Source organism: Carettochelys insculpta, chromosome 19 (assembly GCF_033958435.1).
Source record: "Carettochelys insculpta isolate YL-2023 chromosome 19, ASM3395843v1, whole genome shotgun sequence".
Taxonomy (NCBI): Eukaryota; Metazoa; Chordata; order Testudines; family Carettochelyidae; genus Carettochelys; species Carettochelys insculpta.
In genome coordinates, this window is record NC_134155.1 from 6694163 (window position 1) to 6721818 (window position 27656).

At 46.0% G+C, this 27656-nt stretch overlaps 1 protein-coding gene across 10 annotated transcripts in view; it reads right to left on the reverse strand.

Annotated features, from left to right (window-relative positions):
* Nucleotides 1-27656, reverse strand: part of TBX4 (T-box transcription factor 4) — a 65322-nt gene that overhangs the window by 18060 nt on the left and 19606 nt on the right. For 9 of the 10 annotated variants that reach the window (XM_075013912.1, XM_075013906.1, XM_075013911.1 and 6 more), the window contains exons 4-5: nt 21773-21892; nt 18097-18244 (exon numbers count right to left, since the gene is read on the reverse strand). In XM_075013912.1, the coding sequence (XP_074870013.1) occupies nt 18097-18244; nt 21773-21892 (268 nt within the window). The remainder of the gene's footprint in view (nt 1-18096; nt 18245-21772; nt 21893-27656) is intronic. The other variant, XM_075013903.1, reaches the window with a different exon arrangement.

Genomic DNA, 27656 nt, shown 5'->3' on the forward strand with positions numbered 1-27656 from the left:
ACCAGTCCTGCTCTCAGTGCTGCTCTTTAGCTGTAAGTGACCCCTAAATGTTTTGTAAGAGACCAGTCAGCAGTGGAAGTGTTGGGACCGCTGCCAGACCATAAATTCTTTGGTTCAGCACCGGTCAGGGCTCGAGGGTGCCAGAGTAGAGAAGTTCAACCTCTATTTGCACATCCCTACACACAAACATTCCTTTCTTGTATTTGATTTAGGGTATATGGATTCTCCTCCTCTAAAGCCTGACAACTTACATGTGAAAACTCACAGCCTGCCTCTACCCGACATTAGCACATGGCAAACTGGGCCTCAAGCTACCACACCGCGCCTGCTGTCTGTGTGGCTTCTGCTACAAGGCAATAAAAGAGCCCAAACTTGCTTGGAGCTGTTCCCCTACACACCGTGGTACTTCTTGTGCATTTTCGTAGAGTTCCCCCGGCCAATGTTCCCTTTAAGCTGTGCTCTTGGTCAGCCACCCAGGAGAGATTTAGGTGCTGCCCAGCTGATTAGCAGAGTGCCACCACCAACCGCAGTGAGCAGCCTGTGTTTCTACTGGTGATGCGTATCTGCCCAGAGCTTGATGCACATATCAAAATGTATTGCCCCACGGATGGACAAAATGAGAGGGAACACGGGTGCACAGCAGGCTGTGTCATTGCAAGCTGGGGTGTAAAGCTAACGACATGTGCCGACAAGCCTTTAGCAATCTAAAGTTCATGCTAGTGGAGGTTTCTGTTGAAACCACCAGCTTGTGGCATTGGCTAAAACTACAAACATGGCCATGAAAAGTTGCGCCTCTGACCAGTATCAATGGCAACATTAACCTAAACAGTCAGAGCCCAGATGAGACATACCTGAGTTGATAGAGCATATGACACACTGCAGGACGCACATAGGAAGCTTTCTCTATGTGTTCAGCACTAGACAGAGTCAGGCCTTTTACTGCCTGCATTCCAATGCTGAGCATGAGCTTGGACAACTCACTTAGGAGTGCCGTGCCGAGTCCCCCCAAATGGAGGGATGAGAATACTGAACTTTTTATATTTTCCTTCACTTGCATTTTGTAAATAGGTTGCAAAATTAATAGTTGTAAAATATAAAACAGTAACGTATATGTTTGAAAAATTATTTTGCCGCTCATTCCACTGTATTTACTGAACTGTTTTTTTTTTTTTAATAGACTAAGGGTAACAAACTCTTGAAAACACTAAAGCCATAGTTGGCCATGTGAGCTTAGCCTGATTATCTATGCCTTGGTCTTACAATGGAACCTCATTTGCTCAGCATCTGTGAAAAAAAAAATCGTCATTTTTAGTTCAGTATCTAAATTTAAAAGATTCTGAGTGGTACCTTGAGAGAGTGCTAAGTGACCAGGCACTTTTTTTAGCCCTATTAAGAGAGAACCACAAAGGCGATTTTTTTGAAAATGCTTCTTAAATTCTGCACATTGAGCTTTTATTTCTTACAGATCATCTTACTCACTAATAGAATGTACTGTCTACTTATTTAGGGCCTTGCATATTCCTCAGCACTGTAATGTCCATGGTTAGTTGAAACCTCAGGAAAAAAAGGTAGCTGGTTGCACAGCCTGTGCATCATGCTTTCAGAAAACAAAATGGCTGATGCGACATGCAGGTGCTGGGCCTTTAGTGAGACCAGAGTCAGGCCCTCTTATGCAGAGAGTTTTACTGGTACATATAGTCTATTTATATCTTTTAATAGTGCACAGAGGACCAATTATCTCCCCAGTCTGAGTCTATTGCCACAGTGACTTGTGTTCTTCAGTATGAGACCAATTACTGGCAACAGAAAATCTTTCCAGAAATGTAGAATCATGCTGAAAGTGGGTCACATGCCAAATAGGTTTGTCTGTCACGTGGGCAGTATGCTACAGCCATTTTCTTCAATGGATGTTCGACTCGAGAAAAAAGTGGGGACGGCGAGGCCACACTCTCAGAAAAACCATCATCCAACACAGTCCGTCAGGCTCTCAAACGGCCACACAAGGGAGACATCGGACACCATGGCAAAGCCCTACTGCGACTGAAGGACAACAACTGGGGTACTTGGAAGGGCAGCTAGAAGTTTTGTCATGAGGCAGAGGGAAGTGGAGGAGCCTTGTGGATGACCTGTGCTCCACCTGAAGTACAAGGATTTACAGAAAGAAAAGAAACGTACTTGGTTTATAAGGGTGTAGTAATGCTGTTGAGTTGCACTCCCCTTTGTGCTAGTGCTTAAGATACGTGCTAAAGGGGGGGGGGCATTTTACACACATGTTGTCCAGAGTCGTGTAACTCTTCCAGTCTCCTAGCCTAGCATTCAGTGAGCTGTAGGACTTCTTGCTCTTTTAGTGAGCCTTTAGTGACAAACAGCCTTTGTTTCCACTTCTAAAAACAATAGGCGCTTAAACAGATTGTCTTTTTTTTTTAAACCCTCCCTTGCACTCATCACATGGCTGAAAGCTGGAATTTACACTTTCATGTGGCTTGATGAAATAATCTGTTTCTTGCTTTCACTAATCGGCACCAAATGGCATCAGTTGCTCCAGTTATTTTATTTTTCTCAAGGAAAACGTTGCTTTGGGGCTGAGTCTCACAAGATGCTGTGGAGCACCAGTACCAACACTTGAAGGTGTTTGGCGCTTGGGAGGCTTGAGCGCTTAGCAGGACCGTGAAAACATACATGGGGCCCACTGCCTATAATGCAAACTTTCCCTCATATCACTGTAAAGCGTAATAACTTTCACATGACATTTTGAGGGGGTTGATTTAGGAGTGTGTGCTATGTCGCCAAGATATCATGTATCGTGGGATGCAGGGGTTGTCATGGCAATTAGCTTTTTTATATTGAATAGTAAATAGCTACATAAAAGCCACATCATTTTATGGCTGGTCCCTGGGGAATCCTGCAATTTATGTCAAATCTTTCATTTCAATGTATTTTCTTCTGTCTGTTCCCTTTCAGATGAAGGAGCTTTAGCACAAAGGAGGGATCTGGTCTTCGATGGTTTTGCCCACTTAAGTTGAGGCCTCAAGCAGGTATGTAATAAAGACAGCCCTTTTTAATCATGCATAAAGAAAAAATGTGTCTAAACAAATCAGAGCAGGTCAAGTACAGATGGCCAAAATGAGCCACAATGCTGCACCAAACTTAACATGTCCCTCCTTAACCTGAGTGCTTCCCAAGAATGATAAAAAGGTTGTGGCCCCCAGGTTTGGAAGTAACTGGGGAGAATCTGTGGCTGGCTCTTCAGGTGATACACTTCAACTCAGTCCATCTATAGCCCACATATTTGCTAGAAAACAAGGTGTTTGTCTCCCTCTGCTCACTCACTTTTGCCTCACAGAGCATGGCACGCTTGAGAATGGCTGTCATGTGGTTTTTAAATCATTCAGTGCGAGTCACTTTTGAATATTTATGGTGCGTGAAAGTTAATTGGATTGCTTTCGGGAGCTGCTTATTTAAGTGATCTTTCTAGTGTTTATTGAAAAAAGAACTAAGAAAACCAATCACCAAAATATCAGGCTATGCTTGACCGCCTCCTGGGCTGCCTTTTCAAGTCCTCATTTGACCTACCAGCTACTAGTGTGGCTTTTATGACACCTGATTCTGCAAGGTGTCAAGAGCCTCTTGAGAAATGTTGATCTATCTCACTATTAACAGCACTCAGCAGGTCTCTACAGACAGCCAACAGCTTTTAGCTTCCAGCCCATTGTGAATTTTGGTTCCATGGAAGTCCCCAGCTTTGCCATTCAGAATATGAACCAGCCACAATTATAGTTCAATCTACTTCACCCTGCCACATACCAACTGGAAATTAAATACCATTCACCTTGGGGTAGGAGCTGTTTCTACTGCTCTTGAGCCTGCAGACCTGAAATATGCCTAAGCAAGGTGTTTACAGACACTGTGTTCAGATTTTTCATGAAATAACTCCTGCTGAAACAAACTAAGCAAGCTCTCAATTCTACTCATTGAAGATGCTTTTTAATTACATGAAATCTATAATAAATTCTTCAAAATGGAAACCAAGGACAAATTGCTAAGTTAAAAAAATATTAGGGTTATCATATTTGAACCTCCAAAACAAGAGGACACCCTTGGGAGGGAGTGTATCTGTACCAGTAGCAACCCACTCATGTTGCATTAATGTGTTATAGTATATAAGGTACCTCAAGACAATGTGAGTGGGTAGATACTGATGCAGATACACGCCCTCTCTGAGTAGGGTGACCATCTATCCCATTTTGGCTGGGACTGTCCTGTATTTGAGGCTCATCCCCTACCATATGGCTCATTCCCCACCTCCCCCAGGTCCCATATCCCGGTCGCCGGTCACCTCTGGATTTAGGTTAGTTAGCAGGAAACATCTTCCTACTGTAAGTGGCACTAAGCACTGAAGTCATCTTCCAAAGCAAGTTACAGAAGCCCTGTCATCGCAGGTTTTAAAGACCAGGTTGGACAAATGTCTGCCCAGGACACACTATTCAGTGGTTCCCAACCTGGGGTCTGCAAGGACATAGCAGGGTGTCCATGGGGAAAACAAAAAAGATAAATAAAAACAATCATAGAAAATAAGTTTTAAATAAATTGCAAATTTCCTATCCACTATTACTTCTGAATGAAATATTTTCCAGTAGTGTTATGAATAGCTGCCTGAAACTCCGTGTTGTGGTCCTTTTTCATTTAATGATGGGCACAAAGCAGCTAGAATTGGCTTTGGGGGCGGGGTCCACACTAGTGAAAAGGTTGGGATCCACTGGTGTTGGTCTCCCTGGTTCTGCCTTCAGCACAAGGGGCTGGACTGAATGACTCACAAGACCTCTTTCACCCCTCCAGGTCTATGATTTTCGTGAAGGTTTTAGTTTCAGTAAATTCACCCTGATCTGAACCCTCCTGCCCCAAATAACAGCACCAAGCCTTGTTGCCACTGCACATAAACTCCACGTTTCCTCTCAAGAAGTTTTTATAGTCCATATTTAAGTGCTATAAATAAGCATCACCTGTCGCCTGCTTTACTTCTGAAACATGTGTGCCCCCAGCCCCCTTCTTCTTTTGTTCCCCTCTTTCAAAGGCCTCTTTGCTTCCCTGGCCTGCTGTAGACCTCACAGTTATTTTGAAATGTCCCTGAAAGGTGAGCTGGGATAAAATATACTCCAGCATAAAAAGCAAATGTCTTATGGGCTCCATATGCTCAGAGAGTAGAGACCTAATGCAAGGGAGATCCTTGCTAAATCATGAGCACTCTGTCTCTTCCACATGGCCAAAGCCCTGAATCCTTCTGTGCTGTTTCCTTGCAGGCTACCACGGGGACAAGCAGAAAAGGAGACGGCAGCTCCGAATGATATACGTGACCTGACAATTTAGGGAGAGAGAGCGGGAAAAGTAGAAAACCTTGGGGAAAAGATTGTGTAAGAAAGCAATCACATTTTCCTTGTAGAGCACTGGTTGACATCCTGTGGTTTTGTGTATGTGGCCCATGAAACATTTTTGTTTATTGTTGCCCACGTGCAGGGTTAACAGATTCCACTGGTTTCTGTCCATGTAGGGTTTTGCCCCCACCAGTAGTACTCCAGTGACACACACACGTAAAGCAAGGGCAAGCAACGTGAGGTGCATGTAACAGTGGTTGAGCGCTGGGAGGTGCCTCTGCAGCCAATCAAAGTGCTGCTATGGTGCAATCAGTGTCACTGCCAGCAGGCAGACTTGACCCTGGGACCTTGGTGCAGGGCACTGCTACAGTTAGAGCTAAAGACCAGCTGGTTCTCAGCTTAAGCCATCGAGGACACTTATTCTTTCCCTGTGCCGTTGTGTAGGTGCCACAACATGGGCCGGTGAGCCACACATAGGTGCGTGGGTTACATCAGCACACCCCACACATTCTAGCTACACCAGTGCAATTAGCAAAACTACCCTATCCTGGGAGATGGTCTTGGTTACAACAATCTTGGGGCCCACTGCCGTGAAGGACGGCCATTCATGCAGCCCACTCACTAGCCTAGATTGCCCATCGCTGTTTTCAAAGGTCAAATCCAGAAGTCTTCATTTAGCCCTTATTCCCGTTACCTTCCATGGCAGTCCACAGGAATCTTCCCTGAAGAACACCTGAGTTTTGACCATGGTGGTGTGTGGCTTTTGGGGGCAGACAGTTCTCTCACTTTTTCACCAACAGAAGTCCTTTTTTTTCCCATACTGGTCACAAACAGAGCAAATGTGGAGGGCCATACTCAGGCAAAGTTTCCACTCAAGTAATGGCTAGAACTTGGGCTTATGTCACTCCCCACAGCAAAGCAAATCTTAATATAGTCCACTCACTGCTTATTCAGGCAAACTTTCCTTTGAAGCCAGAATGAAGGCTTCAGGGTCGTATGCTGTACTACGGGGGGGAAGACTGCCCTCCTTTAGCTTGATTTAACTCAAGTGTGAGCACAGAAACAGCAACTATTAAGCCTCACCCCAGCCCATAAAATTTAAACTCCATCAGGAATCACACCAGCCATTTCTTATCCATGTCGCATTAGCATTAACTCATCTCTATAGGTCCCATACAATATATCAGCACAAGACTAGGGTCTTTTCTACAGGCACAACTCAGACAATCCAAAGGCCTTTATAACTCAGTCTCCCTGCACGCCTGGGGATCCAGTCAATTTCAACCCAAAAAAGGAGGCTGAAAATAAAACCTTTTATGCACACAGGTGATTGGTGACAGGGTGGGGGCACCTGACCAACCCCCTCATTCAACCCAGCGAAGGATCAGGCCATTCCCACCCACTCTGCTCCAGATCCTGCCTTGCCCTGCCCCCTGCGAGCCTCTGGTCCACCCTCTCCCTGGCTCTTCCCTGCCCCATGTTCTGCCTCCAACTGATGTAGTGGAAAACTAGCAGGGCCAAGGATTTGGCCCCAGCAGTAGGGGGCGGGGGTCCAGCTCCCTGCACTCCCCAGCAGCACTGTGGGAAGGGGGCAGCTTAGCCTCATAGAACACTAGAACTGGAAGGGACCTCAAGAGGTCATTGAATCCAGTCCCCTGCCCTCATGGCAGGACCAAGCACCACCTAGATCATCCCTGTTAGATACTTGTCTAACCTGGTCTTAAATAGCCCCAATGATAGAGATACTACACCCTCCCTAGGCAATTTATTCCAGCGTTTAACCATCCTGGCTGTAAGGAAATTTGCCTAATGTCCAAACAAAACTTCCCTTGCTGCAATTTATGCTCACTGCTTCTCGTCCTGTCTTCAGAGGCTACAGGCTAACATCGTCTCAGTTTGCGCTGTACCTCTGGTTGCATTGCTCCACTTCCCGCCTGTGAGTGCAGGGGTGGTCCTGCCCCTCCCCTTAGTGACATGCTGGCATTGCAGAGTGAATTGGCGCTGTGTTGCTTCTCTTTCCCAGAGGGCAGGGGGTGGGAGGTGGGCCCTGGGTGCAGGTACCAGGCCCGTTCTCTAGTCCTTAGTCTATCAAGAGGCTCTGCTCCTGCCAGCTGCTGGCCAGCCCCTGGCCTCTCCCACCCATGGCGTTTGGGGCTGCACCTGAGCCTTTGTCCTTCCCTCCTCCCCCACACCCCGTGGTGCCGCTGCTCACCCAGATATATCTACTGTCAGCGCCAAATGACAGGTTCAACCTCTCTCGTCTGGCATCCTTGGGACTTGACTGGTGCTGGACAAGAAAATTTGCTGGACCATGGGAGGTCAATATTGTCTAGCACATTACCAACACTTGCACTGCTTACTGAGCTCTTAGGAGACATTTGGGGTAAATTGCAGCTAAATAACAGCACAGAACATTGAGAGCCAGGACTGGTGGCTGGAAACAAACTTTATGGGACCATGTGAAACTTGGCCCCACCCCTGGCTAACTAAAATCATGCCGGATTAAGGCTGTTGCTAGACAAGAGAGTGCCAGATTAGAGAGTTTCAACCTATCACAAGCAATCCAAAAGCCTCAGATGAGTTGCCAAAAAACAGTGCTAGACTAAAATTTATCTTTATCTTGGAAAAGTGAATCTAACTGAGCCATAAATTACCAGCGACCAAGGACATTGGGCGCATCTACTGCTGAGCACAGCAGGACACAGTCAGCCCTGGTTAAGAGGGTAAGACAAATCTTTCCTACAAGCCAGGAACTTGGACCAAAGTTTTCACAGGCTAATCACTAAGCCCCTCAAAAATGTTGAATGGTGCCCGTACTCCAGAAAAGAACATGTAAATGGTGTTGGTAAAATATGCACCTACCTTTACGTACCGCTGATGGATCATAAATCAAACTGCTAAAATTAACCATGAAACTTTAAAAGATTCAGTCATTCATAAGCTCAACAGGCTGTTGACATGGTTAAAAATGCTGAGCACACTGGCCCACAAAGAGCCAGAAAATGAAAAAAACAATTGACTAGAAAAACAAGATACCTCTAAGGTAAGAAAAAGGAAAGCTTTTCAAACAGAGGCAAATAGAATCTGGAGCAGTAAGTTTGGGACAAAATTACAGGAGCTCTTGGAAGCAAACAGCAAAACACATTAAAGACGTCCCAGAAGATGCAGCTCAAAGAAACCAGAAGCACCGCTGCAAATGGTAACTCACCTAGAACATCCTAGAGCATCAAACTGTAACAGGCCCCTCCTCACACAGTAACGTGCATTTAAAATAAAACCATGACACTGGAATTAAAGCGCAACAAGCCACCAGAGAGGGATTAAGCAACAGACGTGCACAAAGCTCCTTGGAGTCAGAAGACACAAGTGAGACAATACAAGAATGAGGCGAAATTCCGAACCATATGAAGAAGAAATGCACCTCCACAATACTGAGCTTTCTCAGCCTGCATTTTGGGGATCTTCCTGTTTCAGTTGTCTCCATGCAGTATGAATATGTTAGCCACCCTCTAAAAATAAGAAGTCCTGTGGCATCTTGTAAACTAACATATTTTGGAGCATAAGCTGCATCTGACAAAGTGGTTCTTTGCCCAGAAAAGCTTATAGTCCAGTATATCTGTTAGCCTATCAGGTGCCACAGGACTGCTTGGTGTTTCTGTGGGTAATGACACTTGTCTAAAAATAAGACCCTCCAACTGAGCTGGTTACACCTGAAGATTTTGCGGAGTGCTGGTGTAGTTGGCAGGGAGGTCTGTAAGAAACCCTGGGGTAGTTTTAATTTCAGTGGAGTTCTTTTATTAATCACAAGAAGAACAACCAACGATTGTGATGTGATGCATTTGTCCTCCTCGCAGTTTTCCAGTTTCACTACAGGCCCATGAAAGGGAGCCTGCCACGGGCCTGTGTTCAGAGCCGGTTTGAAATGGGTGAGAAACACTGAGGCTATTCCTACACCACCCTGGAAGACTGACCTATCAGGGGGTCAGCATCAGGAAAATCTCCCATTGACCTTCTTCAGTGAGGCCAGGCAAGTTGACTGCAGGTACGTAGAGTCTAGCTATGGAACTGGCATAGCTAGAAGTTCATATCTGCAATAGACTTACTTTCCCTCGTGTGGACATAGCCTCAGAAAGCCTGAGCTATGCTTGTGCCTTTGCAGTAAAGCCAACCCCAGTGTGTGTCTGCAGCAAAGCCTGTTTCCTGTGGAAGGTTCCCCCAGCACTGTTCCCAGTAAGCTGAGCACCTGTGTGGCCACCCAGGAGAGATGCAGGTGCTGCTCAGCTGACTAACAGAGCACCTCCAGCCACCCACAGCTGACAGCGTGTGTTTCTACTGGTGGTGCCCATCAGCACATGCCTTGTTAAGCATAACAAAATTTATTCCACTCATGGATGGAAAAAAATAGAGGGAACCCTGCTCCCAGAGCTGTCTGGTTTCAGGAGGTCTTGTGCTCATCACATCAGCATCTTAAAGAGCCACTTAAAGGTCGCTTTAAGTCCTACATGCTGAGACACATAATCTGAAAACATGCTGTAGCAAACCAGGATAAGCATCTGCCTCCACACTGGCTTTTTCTAGAGATGGTTATTTCACAGCGCTCAAGGGAAATGAGTCCTTGATAGGTCCAAAACCACCACGAAAAAAATAGTTTAAAAGCATAGGGTGTCCCTTGACGAATGTTAATATCCCACTGCATGGAAGAGAGTCCGCCCAGCTCACCCGCAATGTCCCAAAGGCTATTTGCACAGATTAAAATAATACTAATAATAGGTACATTGTGGTTGAATGAATACACTCAGGGCTTTGAAAATACATCCCTTACCCTGAGAAAAATACTTAGCGCTCCACTGCAAAGTACCATCCAAATGTTAACACTCAGTCCTGGCTACTACTATTGGCAAAGTACTCTGGCAATAAGGTCACCCCAGTTTTACAAACGGCTGAACTGAAGCTTGAGGTCAGGTGGATGCCAGTGGTGGGATTAATACTAAGAAGATCCAGGCTCCCAAAAGATTTGTCCCCCCCAAGGCCTGATTCACAGCCCAGTCAAGTAAATGAAGAGACTTGCCTGGTTTTTGCACTAGGAACCGAAAGCAAGTTCATAGCCTGTACTCTGGGACGGGGCTTTTGTTTCCTGTGAGCTGGTATTATTATGGATTAGTTGTATGTGGTAGGACCCAGAGCTCCTACTGTGCCAGGAGCTGTATAAATACACACCAGACAGACTGTCCTGGGCCCAAGGGGCTCACAATCAAAATATCATTGTGGAAACAGCCAACCAAAAAGAAAGTCAATACCCTGCACATTTAAGCTCTGGTTGTAGTGAGGCCTTGGCACAGAGTAAAACTGGTCTCTGAGGGGGTGGGAAATTCACTGTGGGCCTGATCCAAAAACCAGTGAATTCAGGGTGAATGAGAACCTGAAAGAGAATGCCTTTGTTACACTCTGTAAGAACAGACATGGACTCCGAGAATTGATACATGGTCTTTAAAAGACAATGGAATTCCATTCACAAGAATTTAACCTGACAGAAATAGTTGTCAGGGTTCCCTTCATGCTCTGTAAAAACATGCAAGAAATACGATTATGGTGTAGGTTTTTTCAATACAGCCATTTTTGTAAAATTATCAGGAGATACAGATAATATTTACTAAATTAATTAACATATCCCCCTAAAGCTTATGGTTAGTGTTCTGAAGAAGTAATTCTCAACTGGAACCAGTAGCTGGATGGGAACTGTAGCCTGAATAAATCAGTAATTCTAATGGCTACGTTACTGTTGTGTCAGCATTCTGACGCTCACATTTGGAAAGTGGAAAATATTGTCTAAGAAAGTGTACATTGCTGCTAATCACTTACGTGGTAGGCAAAGCCCCAAATCTGTCAACATAATTAGCTTGGTATATGACAAAACAGCCTCAGGACATGCTTATAAATCAGAAGTTCTGTCAGACTGATTATCTGTGCATGTAAAGTTTTGAAACACATAAATTAAGGTCTGACTGGAAGAGGAGAGGTTTTGGCTTTCCATGTAAGTGCCTTAAAATGGTTTCTTCGGGATCTGATCAACTCTCTGGCTGAAAAGCAAAGACACTTGATGGCATCTCAATAACTCACTGACTTTAAACTCAGATGGGACCATCGGCATCTAGTCTGATCTCTTAGGCCACAGAGCCAGACCCACCCAGTGCATATCAGACCCCTGCTCTCTCCAGCTGAGTGACCAAAGTCTTCTCAATCCAGTCAGCATGAAAATTTTTCACTTGAAAAGCCAGAGGTATAACACAGACCATTCCTTCCCCACAGTCATCTCAGGGTTCAACTGCATGAGCAACTTACACTGGATTTAACTAAAGGTGGGCTTTTAAAGGGTCCCAGCTTCCTGTGTGGATTCCTGCGGCAGCTCAAACCAGGCTTATGTGAACTGAAATAAACCCCTCACAATTACATATGTCCCCACAAATGGACTTCTAGCAGTTTAAGTGACACCAGTGCAACTTTCTTACGCAGACAAGCCCTTAGATTGTGACCCTCTTTCAGGCAGCAACCATACCTTGTTATGCCTGGATAGCATCTTGTACAATGGTGGCCAACTAGTTCTGAAGTAGTAGCCACCATAATAATGTGGCTTCCCTTATTGTGGACTACCCACATTATTCTGAAAATATATTTAGTGTTCAAGCCACTAAGCCACACACAACCAGCCAAACAACCACATGTTGCTAGTGGTGAGCGTGTTGGCCACCGTGGCCCTAATTTATTGCTGTCCCTAGTCATAGCCCAAAGACTTAACAACAGCAGATAATTAACCAGTGACAAATGTATGGATTTGATTAGGATCAGCCGTGAATGTTTTAGCCAATCAGCTGTTTCATAGCCGTAGTCATGGAGCATGGGGAACTACAAGTTGTGGCCTACAAACTGTGGCATGGTGGGAGAACTTCAGATGTACCCTAAGGCGCACACCCCCCCCACCCCCCAGGAGCTCAGCACTGACTGAGCTGGGCGCACAGAGGCTGCAAGTGGAGAGGCGGCTGCTGAGGCATTCTGTGCGCTTTACAGACTAAAGCCGGTGCCCAGTGGTTTGGCTGCGTGGGTCTGGGCTGAGGCGCACACACAATGCAGAGCACACTCAGGCCTAGCCCCCCAAAGGTGTGTGACAAGTCCCAAGACTTCCCCGGGGTTGAATGACTTCCTACTGAGTGAGTGAATGACAGAATCAGGGGTGTCCTTCAGAGGTTTGGTGCCCGACTCTGTGGGGGGGGGTTTGGGGTGAATGGGTAGGAGGAGGTCAGGCGGAGCGGGTGCCAGACAGACTGAGATGTACCAGTCAGCTGGTAGGTGGAGCAGGCGCTGGGGGACTGGGCCACAGGAGGCGGTGTTGCCTGTTGCCAGTGGTGGCACCAGGCATGCACAAGACATGATTAAATTTGGAGCCTCACTGATGCATGCCCTATACAGCTGTGTGCGCTGCATATACCTAAGGCTGGCCCTGGTCAAAATCAACATTTTCAGAGCAAATGCTCCGGTCCTGAGCCCATAAAGCCTCACTAGCACACGTAAGCTTCAGTCACACCTCACTGAGTCCAGCAAGCAAGCGCCATGCTGCAACTCCGCGCGTTTTATTACCATGAATCACTGTACTGACTTAAACCGCACTCCTGCACACGGGTGACTTTATGAACTCCGTGGGCCAATCATGGGTAACAGTACACAGATGCACAAGTAGTTGCAAGATCTAGGCCTTAACCAGCTAGTGGAGTGCATTGAGTCAGGGGCTGGATTTACTTACTGAGGAAGTAAGCAAGAGGCCGCCATGATTTGCGTATGCATGTTTAAAAAAAAATTAGCTAGAAGGTATCTAGTTGCCACTTTAAATGATCAGATGTGTGCTGCACCCTGAACCGCCTCCCCCAAAGATATGTCGCCCAAACAATTACAAATGGAGGCTGGGGAGGGACGTAGGGAGCAGAACAATTTTTCGTGCCTCATGAGTTTCTACTACAACAGTCCTATAAAGATCAGGCATGATGCCCAGAAAATGCTTGTGAGCGCAAAACAATGGCCTACGTGATTTAAACCTAGGGAAAAACCCTAGCACCCCTCAATCTTAGCTCTTCAGTGAACAAAACGGGAGTTGTAAGGATTTTTTTTTTCCAATCATGTGTTTTCCAACAAACAAAACAAAACAAACCCAGAAAAGGGTCATGCAGAAATGGAGTCGTTAAAGGTGGCAAATCCCCACCGCCCCCGCCCTGAGAACAAAAATGGTCTGCAAGGAGTCTGTAGGAGTACTGCATCTTAAAGCAAGTTATAAAGGGATGCCTGATGCGTATACCAAAGCTACTGGCTAGGGGAGAGTACAGTAGCCTTGCTACAGAGATTCCACAACAGACAGTGCAGTACATTTAGGCATATGGCTGAACAGCAGCCTTATTTCAAAGTAAGCTACTCACAAGAGCTTATTTTGAAATAACGCTGCTACACACAAATTGGATTTCAAAATACCTTGCGGCTATTTCAAAACAGAGCGTCTACACGCAATAAAGCGTATTTCAAACTACCAGCATCGGATGCACTATGGCTTATTTCGAAATAGGCTCGATTCCCTGGCTATACAGCCCCTATTGGGAATAGGGGCGATTCCTTTTGGAATGAGGGTTACCAATTTCAAAATAAGCCAACTGCTGTTTCAAAATTATTTCGAAACAGTGGCTGCGCTGTGTAGACGCTAGCGCAGTTATTTTGGAATACCGGCTGTTATTTTGAAATAACTTTGCTACGTAGACATACCCTAGGACTGCTCACTTAAACAAGTCACTCGCCACATGCTGAGATTTGGTGGCATGACTCTCTAGGTAACAAACCCCACGTTAGCGCTCCTAGCTGCCACTAGCTGGTTCCCTTGACCTAACGCTGCCAGAGAGAGCCTCTGTAGAAGCTTCTTTCTGGGTCACTCTCTGTGAACTAAAAAAGGAAGTAATCACAGCATGGAGAAACCGCTCTCTGTGGTTTTGAGGTTTTAGGAAAAAAATCAAAGACAAAATGAAGTGGCAGGCTAGCTTCACTAGAGCCAGAATGGAAGGCAAGCACGCTGAGGGGGAGGGTTCTGGCCGGTTTTTAGGGGGCATTAATAGACAGTGTGTGAATACTTTGACAGCAAGGTCCTCAAAATTAAACTCTATTTTTACTTTTTTAGAAATAGGAGGAGTATCCCTTGACCCCACTCAAAACTGGTGCCTCTGATTACCACCAGGACTCTACAGACCCATACAAAATCACGGCCTCTGCCCCGAAGAGCTTATGGTGTAAAGGTTTGTCTATAATTGTGCAAATTAATTAGGGCGTGGATTCAAAGCGGCTTAACCTGATGAAGCTCATTTGGAATAAAGCACCGGAATAACAGCGCCCACACCTGGAGTGAATCAGGAAGAGTTAAATAGGGAATTGCTAGCTCAGGCTAGCTCCTGAGATAGACAAGCCCTGTGAAGGTGTAATAGAGTCAATGAAGGCAAATTCTTCTCCAAATATCCTGCATAGCTAGGAAAACCCTAACTGGCCCAGTCTTGCCTTCCTTAAAACTCCTATTTCAAAAGTGATTTAAATCCCACTTGAAAAAGGTACCTAGGGACCTTAGAAAATTTTACTCCAGGCATTTTTCTTTACATGTACTCCCCATGGTAAAATCATAGCTAAAAGGCAGAATTTTGAGCATACCCCTATGGATATGCAGCGTTGGGAAAAACACACTCATGGTCTGTATTTCCTGTTATTAAAACCAGATACAATGTTACTTCTTCATTGCTATGAGCCCTGATTCAGTTACTTCAACTTGTTTTTTTGCTGGATATGTTGCGGTTTGGGAGTTTGTTTTGGTCTGACAACAATTGTTTTGGAAGAAAATTTTCATAGGAGGTCTGCCTAAAAAATAGTCTTGTTTGGTATTCTGTGGTCTTAAAAAGTTTAAGAAATACGGCTTTAGAGGACAGAATACATGAGGAGAGAGGGTTAAATGTGCAGCTGGTGTTGAGCGTTACTACAGTCAGTGGTGTCACGATGGCGTAAACGAGCTGAGGAGCTGACCCAGAGAATCTAAATAGAATCCATTTTGTATTATCAGCGTGTCCTCAGAACGTCAAAGAGCATGACTCATAAATGAAAAAACCATCAACTCAGTTTGTGTTAAATATCCTGTTAAAATTGAAGTTAAAAATAACCACTCCCGCACTTCCCAAAAAGGTTGGGGGTGGTGAAGCAGGAAAAGCAGATACTTGACCGTCCCACCAGTAACACAAGATATTTGAGTTTTTTTATGACCACATTGAATGTCCTGTACATTTTACATATACATTTTATGACATAAACAGTAATATATTAAAATACACGGTTAACTGTGGAGGAAGAAACAGGAGACACAACCTGAAGTGTTCAAAGCAGTCAAGTTACCGCTGCCACTGAGCCAGTAGTAACTTCAGTACTTTCTGAAGATGACATTTGTCGCCATGCAATCTTTAGCATAGTTGCTTGCATTTAATTTCCATGGTGGTGGGTTTTTTTCCCCCCTTAAGAAGAGAGTGTGTTTGGGGGAGAAAGCCTGAGCTTAATAACGTAAGCATTTAAAAGGCCCTGATTAGTCTTTGAAGTTCACACACATTTCATTGGGGTCAATAGGTTGGAGAAGAGAGTCAAGTTCCCAATTTTGCTTGACTGGTTTCTGTAAAGCTGGGTTATCCAAGCCTCACGCTGGGGTGGCTGGGATCTTTACAACACTGAAATTGAGAAACAGGAAGATAATTTAGAATTTGCATAGAGCCATAAAATGCAGAAGAAATTCCAAACAGACCTTAAAATTACAGGGTCTGCACTATTATGGGGATTTGCCACATTCTGCTCTCTGCAAAGTGAATTTGCTTATTCCGGATTTGGTTTGGGTTTAGAATTTTATTGCGTTTCTGTTCGACTTTTACAATCACCCGATGCAGAACAGCCCAGGAGCAGCACTCACTTTTGCTCAAGCCGCTCAGGGAGAACGTGCAAAATTTGATTTTGCAAAGAATTTTGTTAGGTTCTGCTGAAACCTTGCATGCCATAGACTTAATCCAAATGCAGTGAAGTCATTGGAAAGGTTCCTATTGACTTTAACAGGCTTTGGAAAATGCTCTTGTTTAGTATGTTTAAAAGTAATTTTTCTCTCCAAATATTGTGGAAGAAATATATTAACAAGAGCACTTGATTTTGGGGATGGGATGGGTCTTTTTGGTTTTTACTCTCTTCCTTTTTACTCTAAATCAGTGTTGTTTAAACTTTTTGAGACCACGGCTCAGCAAACAATAATATTTTTATGCAGAACATCTTTGAACATTTTCTTTAAAAAAATTGTTGTCAGGCAAAAAAAAACAAAAAAAAAACCAAAACCAAAACCAAACAAACCCCAAACAACAACATATCCAGCAAAAACAGGATGAAGTAATTTAATCAGGTCTCACAGCAATTAAGAAGTAACATTGTATCCAGTTTTAATAACAGGAAATCAATACTGTCCATGTAGGATATCCAAAAAGCGCTCGCAGCACACCTGCGAGTTGTTCATGGAACACCAGTGGTCTGCAGAACATAGTGTAAGAAACACTGCTCTGAAGGACAAAGCATTAGCACGAGCCTCTGATCTTGCTGAAGTTAATGCCAAAACTCTTACTGACTTAAATGGGAACAGAGTTCTGCCCGTGCAGATCCTTTTGAAAACGACTGTCTGTGTCCAGAATTTAATCCTCCCGGGCAACTCCTTGTCTGATGTAATTTTGGCAATTAACACTGTGCATAGCTCATGTTTGCGACCATTGACCACAGCTGAATAGCTGCTCATTAGTGTGTCCCTATGTGCTCCGTTTCAGACCCACCCTGCCTTCACTTTGCATTCTCCCCGTGAGGCCCCTCAGATCGCCACAGCTATTTCACAGAGCAGCAGGTAAAAATCAGAGGCCGTTCTCCAAAGCAAGTCATCTTACCTGTGGGACAAAGTGCTCAAGAGCACTCAAATTTAAAAGAATTTTCGGCTTCTAGAAAAACCTCACCTTTTTCTAGCCACCACGGCTTATTTTGACACATCATTCAACTTCAAAGTGAAAACCGGACAGCTCAATGGCTTGCATTTATGTACACGCCTGCACGCACACGATGGGCCAGCTGGAAAGGCCAGTGTCTGAAGCAAGTTAAAGTTTTGGGGTAGATAATGTTGGACTGCCTGCTCCTACATCTGCAATGCACAGGAATTAAGAGTTTCCACATAAAATGCTTCAGCTTTTATAGGCGTGCAGAAGCCAGCTTGGAAAAAGACGAGTTTATGTAACCTGGTTCTGGGCACTCTACATACCATAGAGAGATCAAAGGCTTTGGCTGAGCCATTTGAAAACACTGACTTGAAAATTCCATCGTGGCGAATGGATGCCCAATAGCAGTATGTCGATGAAGAAATGGACTCACCAGGGAGCGCCTGATCATATGTAATTAAAACATCCCCCGTGCTCGAAAACTTACTAGAATAAAAGAAATGTTACTAATCATTGCACAAATTAATTAATTTGAGGCCACACCTAAATGGAACACCTGAGCGAATCCAGCATCAAAGCCGGGAAGTCACAGACTCATCGAATAGTAGAACTGGAAGGGGCCTCGAGAGTTTCAGACCCCGCCTGCGCCCACCTCTGGCAAGAACATGTCCAGAACTTACGTGGCCGAATGGATCAAGGTGGTTGTTCGTGAGCTTTAGCTTCTGAAACGACACCAGCTGCCGCATCCAGTGAGCTCCTGTGGCGGGAGAGTCTGGATGAACGTACAACCGCCCAGGCATCGCCGGCTCTGCTTTCCCAGCCACCATCCTGTGAACAAAGATGGATGACATCTTCCTGGCCAGTGAATACTTCAGAGCAAGTCAGCCGCTAATAGAGCGTAGTAACTGTCTTGTGCAGGGGTGGGCAATAATTTTTGGTGGGGGTGGCACGCCACGACTCTGGAAGGTGGTTGAGGGCCGCACTCTTCCCTGATATTAATGGAGGAGGTGCAGGGTCTGGGATGGAGGTTGGGTGCAGAAGGGAGCTTGGGATAATGGATGGGGGTGCTGGAGGAGGTGTGGGGTCTGGGAGGGAGTTTGGTTGAAGGAAAAAGTTGTGATGTGGAGCAGGGGATTGGTGTGTAAGGTCCAGGAGAAGCTGGGGTGCCAGAGGAGAGTCTGACCTGGGGGAGGGGTGTAGGACCAGGTGCAGAGTCTGGGAAGGGGTTGGGGTGCAGTGCCAGAAACAGGCTCTGCCTGGGAGGCGTTTATCTAAGCACCTCCTGGCCACCAGGCCTCTCAGGGAGGCTTCCCTGCCTGCCAGCAGTCCAGCCCACTGGCTGGTCCATGTGGTTCTCTGTATGAGCAGGGCAGAGGGCTTTGCACACTGCCACTGCCCCCAGCAAAAGCTCTCAGCTATTATTGGCTGGCATCTGGGGACAGTGTGTGAAGCCAGCCAATGGGAGCTGAGAGACTTTGCCAGAGGTGGAGGCAGCACTCAAAGCGCTCTCCATTCTGCAGCCCTAGGGGCCAGCAGTAGCTTGAATTAAAAGGCTTAGTGGGCTGGCTCTGGCCTACCGGCCGCACCTGACCCAAGTCCTGAGCTACAGTCTGTATTGTAAGAGGGGCTGGGCCATGTGGAGAAACACAAGAAAATTGAGGGTCTTGCTGCTGGATCTGGTGAAGATGAAGCAAGGGGAGGGGCAGCCTTGCATTGCCTGGGCAAGGTTTTATCCACACACATAGTACTGCCTGAGTGATTCTACAAGGCAACAGTATTAGAACCAGCTATGGGCGAGTCCTCACTTTGCCACTCAGGGGCCTCGAGCATGGGGGAAGCCACATGGCTGCACTCTGCAGCGAGGCAGGAGCCAGCACCGCTCTTGGGGGTTGGGGGGGGGGGCGCTCCCTGCGACCTCCTGAGGAGAGAGGCATCTGGAAAAGGGGTCCAGGAGACAGGTCTAACGTAGAAGGGCTGCAACAAGAACAACAGCTACTGTAAGTGCTGCGGCTTCAATGCCGGATCAGTAGAAGCTCTTGGACAATGACTTCTCCCCTTCCAGCTGCTGTGGAAGCCCAGTTCTCAGACTGTCCTCAATTTCCCCGTCAGCCACCTTTGTTCACATACCCAAAGCTCCTTTTGGTTTCAAGGATTTAATACTCTCGCACAGCATGGGACAGCAACTCCCCCCTTGCTGTGGATTGTTTTGATGCTATAAAACATCAGTAAAAGCAGTATTACCAAAACCAGTGGCGCTTTTCCAGCAGCAATAAAAAATTGAAAGAGAAAACAGTTCCGGTGACTGGCCAAAGTTAAATTAAAAAAGAGTTAACATCATTTAGGGCTTCAGGGCTACAGCAACAAATTGGCCATGGGTCGTGTTAGGTTCTCAGCTAATATGATTCCCATCCTCCAAAGCCGCCAGACACAAGCATTACTTCGGGGACAATTAAGAAACTAGAACAATTCCCTGAGACGTGCACATAGATTACATGTGTATGGAACCTCACTGTGGAGAAGTCAATTCTGTTTCCTTCCAAGTCAATGGGATGTTTGCCATGCCCTTAGAAACAACGTTGACACATGGTGGCACAGATGACCTTCCACACAAAGAAAGCAGGAGGGTTCTAGAAAGGGACTGGCATATTTTCAGCAAGGAGGGATTTTCAGGTGACAAAATGCATGAGCTTCCCATGACCGTGCTGTGTCATCTAGCTGTCACTGAGAGGAGAGACAAAGGGTTCACCTACACTTCCTGGGAGATCAACCTGGTCAGGGTCGGGCTTCTGGGGCTTGATTTCACCAACCTTGTGGGGATGCGAAAAATCAAACTAGCAGGAGTCAACAGTCAACCTGTGTACTCCTCATTCTCCTAGGAGTAAGGGAGAGGGATGGGAGAGTTTCTCCTGCCAACCTCCCTCTGTGAGGACAGCCAGGTAAGTCAATTGTAGATACATTGATTCCAGCTACGCAACTGCAGCAGCTGAAATTATGTACCTACAATTAACCTTAAGGCCTAGTGCAGACCTGCCCAAAGGGAAAAAAAATCTGGAAAAAGAGCAAAAAAGAAAAAAAAAAGTGGGGGGAGGATGAAAAATAGCTCAGAACTGGGCTATACTGGACTGATCTATTCTGCATAGCCTCCCTGATTTTGAGAGCACAAGGAAGTCCCATGTTTTAAACTACCCAGACTCTAGGGGCTGTGACTTTCAATCTGGGATAGGCCTCAGTTCTTACGGGGCCCCGACCACCACAAGAATAGCAAGCTCTCTGTCACGCCGGTGTTTCCAAAATGGCAACAGGAAAGGAGAGCAGGTGCCTCAAAAACTCTCTGGTGGTGGTGTGCTTGTTAGTTATTTTAAACCACGTAGGATACTTCCCAGAGATAATGATGTCCCAGGAGTGACAACAAGTGTTTTTTTGCTCAAAAGATGTACATCCAAGATGGCCACCATCAACAGCTCTGCTGGGAGTAGCTGGCAGGTGCTGAAGAGAAATTGCACCAGTTTGGATACACAAGGAAGATTCATTGGGTCGTCCCACAAATCTTTACTTTGTGGCTCTTTCCCACAGAAAAAATAGAATTAGAGAAGAAATGGTCAATGTTCAATCCACTTCAAAACTAAGGTTTTCTAGATATATAATTTTTAAGGCTAAAAGGAACCATTCCATTATCCAGTCTAAATTGTAGCTCTCAAGCCACAGAGGTCCATGCAGGTACCCCTGGAGTGGCCCCAATAACTTGTGTCTGATTGAAGCATGTCCTGCAGAAACACATCCAGCCTTGATTCAAAGCCATCAAGCAATGGAGATGCCTCCATTTCCCCTAGCAGTTTGTTTGCTGCCCTTGCTATTAAAGAACTTTCACCTCATCTCTAATTTGAATTTGTCCGGCTTTAACTTCCAGCCACTGATTCTAATTCTGCCTTTCTTGGATAGGTTAATCAGCACTTCGGCATTTTCTCCCAATCGGAGTCCTAACTTGTCATCTCCTCAGAGCTCACAGCAGGCCCACTGAGGGGGGAATGGGTAGAGGGGCCCAGAGCTCCAGCCATTACTGCTGCTGAAGTAGCAGCGATGGTGGTCGGCTCTCTGGGTCTCTTTGAAACACTGAAGAGCGCCGAGTCTCTGTACCGTGGGTAGCTCTGAGGGAGGGTGGGAGGGGCCCTAGGGCTGACTGCTCTAGGCCCCACCCCTTCTGCCCTTGGCCCTGCCGCTTCTGGGGATAGTTGGGAAGGCCCCACTCCCATGTTGCCTCCAGGCCCGCAGCAGCTGTTAGCATCACTGGCTCACTGCAAACAGCTGTCCCAGATACGCATATATCCCTTTTGGTAACAAGACCAACTAGTCTCTTACCATTTGTTGTCACAAAATTTGTATCGGTGATCATCGGCTGGGACAATGTCGATCAACAAGATGTACTTGGTCTTGGGGTTCATCCCGGTCACCTTAATTTTGTAGCTAGGAAACATCCTCCTTATGGAAAGCAAAGGGTTAATACGTTAGGCCGTCACTTGACACATGAATGGAACAGCAGATTTCACTGACATAGTGCAAACGCCGGAAGATGAAATTCACCCCAAGGACGACGAGTCACCTTGTGGGCCACCTGAACCCCTTAAATAACGTTCATCTCTGCAAAGAGAGACAGCGCCAGGTTTAGGCACCACCTACAGCAAACTAAGGGCTTACATGGGAGATAGGCCTTGCGCTGACCGTTTTTCAGTACATAATCCCAACCGCATGTTCAGGGCAGTAAGGGGCCTTTAACTGGTGCATTGGGTCTTGTGCAAGCCTAACCCTGGGAGCCAGAGATGATCACCCTAAAAAACTGATGTACTAGCCGATTTTAAAAGCTTCTCTGGCTCATCAGGGAATGCGTCTGGTTGGCTTAGGGCCTTCCAAGGGGCACAAGCACAGTGAGTGCTGACAACAACTATGGGCTTGAGAGCAGCAAAGGAACTAGCTAACAATGCACCCTGCAGTCTCCCAGGGAAGGGATCACTGCCTCCCAAACTCAGGTTAATGAAATAAAAGGGGCCAGTTATCTCAGGAGAATTTGTACACACAGTCCCCATGCACTGAATTTTTATCAAAAATTATGCCCATCCGAGCCTTAGATTGTGTTTGTACAGCACCAAGCGCAATGGGGTGATGGGCCACGACAGGGGCTCCAGGCTGCTATGACAATAAAAACAATACTATGGTAAAAAACCTTTTACTAACTGATACTGCCTCAACCTTGAGCCATGCCTCAGAGACCCCATGTTTCCTCTGTCTGAGGGAAGGACAGTTTAAGGGTCAATATCTCTGCTGCTGTGAAGCAGTGTAGCTCCATCGACTTTACCATACAGGCATTGAATAAATGGCCGAGAACGGCATGCCTGAGTCCAGTTCTCGGCCTGTGTCAGCTGGCACAATACTTTTGTAGCAGTTGTGCCAATTTCCAAAGGAGAAAACTCCCCCTCCCAAGATGTTACATTACTGTGCGGTATTTACAGTGTGAACACAAACCGCTCGATGGGAGAGGGAAATTAATTCCTGCAGTCCACGTAAGTGCTTTCTGGTTTGGTAGCTTTGATCCAGGTGAGTGTTTCCATTGGGTTCCATGGAAATAAACACCCAGGACACACTAAGAATTTGCAGGCCCGTGCAGCTTCAATAACTTTTCTGTTGGCTGCACGTTACCAAGCCTCTCCTGATCCAATAAAAATAAGTTCTTTGCGCAAACTAGCTTATTTCCGTGGGCTTTAAGCAAGAAGGCAAACCTAGCCAATCCATCAACATCCGCAGCGACCCGTTTGCATGAGAAAAAATAAAAGAAATCCGGGGAGAGTGGATGAAAATATTTATATCCTGAGGCACCATCGTCACGATCGGCATTAGCAATGGTGGGTCAAATCTGGACAGCATTACGCTGTCAACACGCCTCACAACTTAAATGAGTGTTTACTCCGGATTAATAGGTTGGCTGGCAGAACGAGCCATCCCCCGCCCTTGGATAGACCTGGCGTTTTAACCTCCTTTCTCTTTTTTAATGAACGTGTTTCTTCCAGCCAATAAAAGGGCCCATTGTCTTTGTGGCTAAGGAAGGTGGCAAGTGCTAGGACAGCCAAACAGTCGCGGCCTGTGAGATGGGTGGCAGTTGTTGTCCCTGCCACCATTTTGTAACGGCTGAGGGAAAAAGCAACAAACCAGGCCCTGTTAGGTTTCATTTGAATCAACTCTTTTAACATCCTGCATAAATTCCACATATTAATTCTGTATTTAGCTGGGACTAACCAGGGTGGTTTACCAAGGTCCATATTTGATTTTCATTCATCGCCTGTGCACTTCTCTTAACCCGCTCCTCACACAGGTAAGCAACGGCGTAAAGACAGTAGGACATTTCAGGTTGGGAATACACAGCCCAATTCACACTTGCAAAAAAAAAAAAAATTACACAAGGAAGCCGAGCCGAACGCCAAGTTTTTTTTAACATTAGGTCTTAACTTTATACGTTCAAATGAAATGAAAGCAAAAAAATGGACTTGAAAGAAGAAAGGAGAACAATAGGAATCTAGCTACGTATTGAGATGTTTCTGTAAAGACGTCTGTAGAAGGTGAGCTTTTTTAATAAATAACCTGCAGCTTCTGAAGTTCTTTTTTCCTCAACCATGTCACATACCGAATCACATCCGAGCTGCTGAAGTAACCAGCCTGATCTACTGTAAATGTTAAGTGCTTTTTAATGGCATTGAAAATTAAGCATCAGCATATGGAGTTCATAGAGTGTAGACATGCCTCGGTTTATAATGTTCTTTAGAATAGCCCTCTAAAATAAATACAAAGGGACAAAGTACTACTATAATATACACAGCTGAAATTCTTTAAGGATAACAAATGGGAACTCATCTGATTGAAGATGTTGCTTAACTTGCAAGCCGTTCAGCATCTAGCAGTGGTTGTTTTACATTTCACAAGTCAACAGACTGAGACATGGTGGGATCTGCCAACTCCCACCCTATGCTTCCAGGAAAGCACTGAGTCTTAGTTTTTAATTCTGGCTCTTCATGGACGTTTCATCATCATCATCATCATCATCATCATCATCATCATTATTAGCTGTTGCATTTTGGCACTAAAAAATATGCAACAAACATGCTGTCCAGGGACTTGTCACTTTAAATTTCTTAATGAAAATGGATTTCTCAATCCCTTGACAAAGTCAAGTTTAGTAAATAAGTGCCGTGCAATACTCAGCAAACACGGGCCATGTGTTTCTGGGGCAGCTGCATAGCAAATCAAGGAACTGGGCCCAAAAATTTAGCGTATGGAGTCAAGAATTAAAGCGAGTGGATCTTCAAGCTGTGCAGTTTTGTTCCAGTTCTTAGCTGGCTGGTCAGTTTGTGTGTGAACAAAGGGAACCCACGCCTGGTGAGAGCTGTGTGCAGAGGCCTCTCTCACAGTGAGGCTGCGTAGGCCGCTTGCAAGGCCTGGTAAGCGTCCAAAGTCTGCCTGCACAGCCTATCCTCAGGAGAGTTTCTGTCCGACAAGGTTTGGCTGAGGGGTTGATCCTGCAAATAGTTACCGCTGAACATGGAGACTGAGAGGCTCTGTGGCCCTGTAGCAAGCCTGGCTTTCTCCAGATTGTTTTGTGGGACACATTCGTTTTGCCACAGTGAGGAACACCTCATGCCGTTGCTTTCAGGTCCTGGCCTCGCCGAAAGCAGAAGCTGCTTAATCAGGGTATGCACGCACACAAACGCCCCTCCCGCCATGCTAAAAAGGGCTCAGGGAGAATTTGGTTTGAGATCTGGAGGAAGACACAGACGGATTAGGATTTTAATCCATGCTGGCCCCCTCGCTCACACTGTACTTCGTCATTGGAAAGCCATGAACAGAGAGGAACCCCGTGTGACGGTGCATACGCAGGCTCCTTGGCTTTGTTGGGAACTTTTCCCGGCTAGGGCTGCAGACAAGTGACAGGCATTAATACTAAGGAACACTTTCTCCAAGAAGGAGTAAGAGTAGTTTGTTTGTTTTTTGACTTTAAATTGCAGGGAGGGAGGTTTAGGTTGCACATTAGGAAAAAATTCCTAACTGTCAGGGTGCTTATGTACTGCAATGAATTGCCTAGGGTGGTTGGAGAAGCTCCATCATTGGAGCTATTTAAGAAAAGGTTAGATAAACATCTAACAGGGAGCATCAGGCTGGTGCTTGGTCCTGTCATGAGGGCAGGGGACTGGACTTGATGACCTCCAGAGGTTCCTTCCAGTTCTGATATTCTGTGGTTCTATTCTCGCTTATTACGCATTTCACCACAGCACTCCAGTGCCCGAGCTGTGGGCCGTGAACATCTGATATGAGAGCTTAGTGCATGAACCTCTCTAGCTTGAATTAAAAGCTAAGGCTGTAGAGAGGTCTCATTCTTCCTCTCTGTGTAAGCAGTTGAGGTCCCCCTACATGGGCCAGTGAACCTCACCCAGCAGGCACATGGGTTACAGACGGTTGCTGCTGCAAGCAGCTTACAGATTGGAGAACAAGATGAAGTGAATTTACAAACACTGTATAAAGTGGCTATTCATAAGTCCCCTGAGGCCACAAATTGAATCTATATCAGACATGGGAGTAATGCCACATAGTCCGTATCCTCAGAGTTGTGCGCGCAGGCCAATGGATTCCACCTATCTGTCGTAAATGCCATGATTTTTGCAAGATAAGAAAAATCTGTGGCTAGGAAATGCAGAAATTCCAAACTGCTGCACTTCACACCCTTTGCTGCCTGAACATCAGCCCTGTTACAGCTCCGGGAGGGCAATGAAACGGCCTTTCATGTCCGTTAGCCTTCATTGCCATTGCGGATGGGCTGCCCGTTCAGGAGGAGGCTAGTTGCTGCTTTGTTTGTTTTTTAACCCAGCGCTTCTGTGACCAGGTGCTTCATCAAAAGGCTGATTCCAGGGCACTGCATTACCAGGCCTAGTGCATTTGTCAACATAATGGCTCCAGAAACAGAAGAAACTGCAGAACCGCCTCCCAGTCACATCCCAAACATGAGGCGTCCAGAGTCCCAGCTCCTTCTCCATCAGCGTAGGAGGCCGGCGTGTGCTGTTTTGCTGTTTTGCTGCTGTTACAAAGCAGCCCCGTGAAATGTCAGCACCAAGAGAACTGTGGCAGCTGCCCTTTCACCAAGCTTCTACACCTCCGAGGTCCTAAACTTCCCACTGTTCTTGTCCCCAAAACAAGAGAGAGAGACAGATCAAAAAGTTTGGGGTAAGGGAGAGAGACAGACACCGAAGACTGCGTGTTGCAAAGCAAAGTGGACTGGACACTGCAAGGCCTTAAGAGATTCAAGAGGTTCTGGGACTACTTTATCTACTATCCCCAGGGATGGCTGCTAAGACCATGGGATCATATAGACCTCTGCTATCCCTTTTCAACACAGCCACTGAATGCCCCTCTGCACAGCGTCCTCATAGGCAACAAGGTGGTCAGTGGTTGCCAAGCAGGTCCCTTGGTTTGGGATGCACGGAGGACCTGAATCTGCGACAGTCCCAAGCTACGAAGCATGGCTTTTTAGCTCACACTGTGGACATTCATCCATGTCGGTCCAGATGTCATCGGTTCAAGGCCTGCTGTGTTAGCCAGAATGGCAGCCAACTCCAAAGCACATCTGGGTCTAAGGGACCCTTCAGAGCCAATTCCAGCGCCAACCCCTCTGAACTTCGAGATGGCAAAACTGCGCAGGAAGCTCCCAACTTCTCTATAGTGGGTGGAATAAAACCCAGATCCCAAGAAGTCCAGACTGGGGGAATGTTCACGCTCTATTTCAGGGTCAATCTCCCAGAGTTCTATTTCCTGTGTCTGGTAAAGACGCGCAAAATCAATCTTTCCGGGGTCCGCGGTCCATCCCCCGTACTACTCCTCTCGCAAGACGTAAGGAAGGTCGACAGAAGACATGCTCATGTTGACCTCCCTCAGTGCAGACAGACCTTACACTCAGCTGCAAATACAGCAATTCTAGCTATGCAAGTGCTGTAGCTAGAATTGCATATCTGCATTTGACTGTAAGGTCTTGTGTAGACCAAGCCTAAGACTCTCACGTGCCTTCTTACCCCCATACACCTAAGAAGGGACAATCCAGTCTTTTTGGTCCAGTACAGACTGTTCTTCCTTTTCATTCCGTCCAAAAATTGCTTCTGGCCTATGAATGGATTTTAAATTCTAATCTTCCTCTGTAGATTTCGCACAATGGGCACAT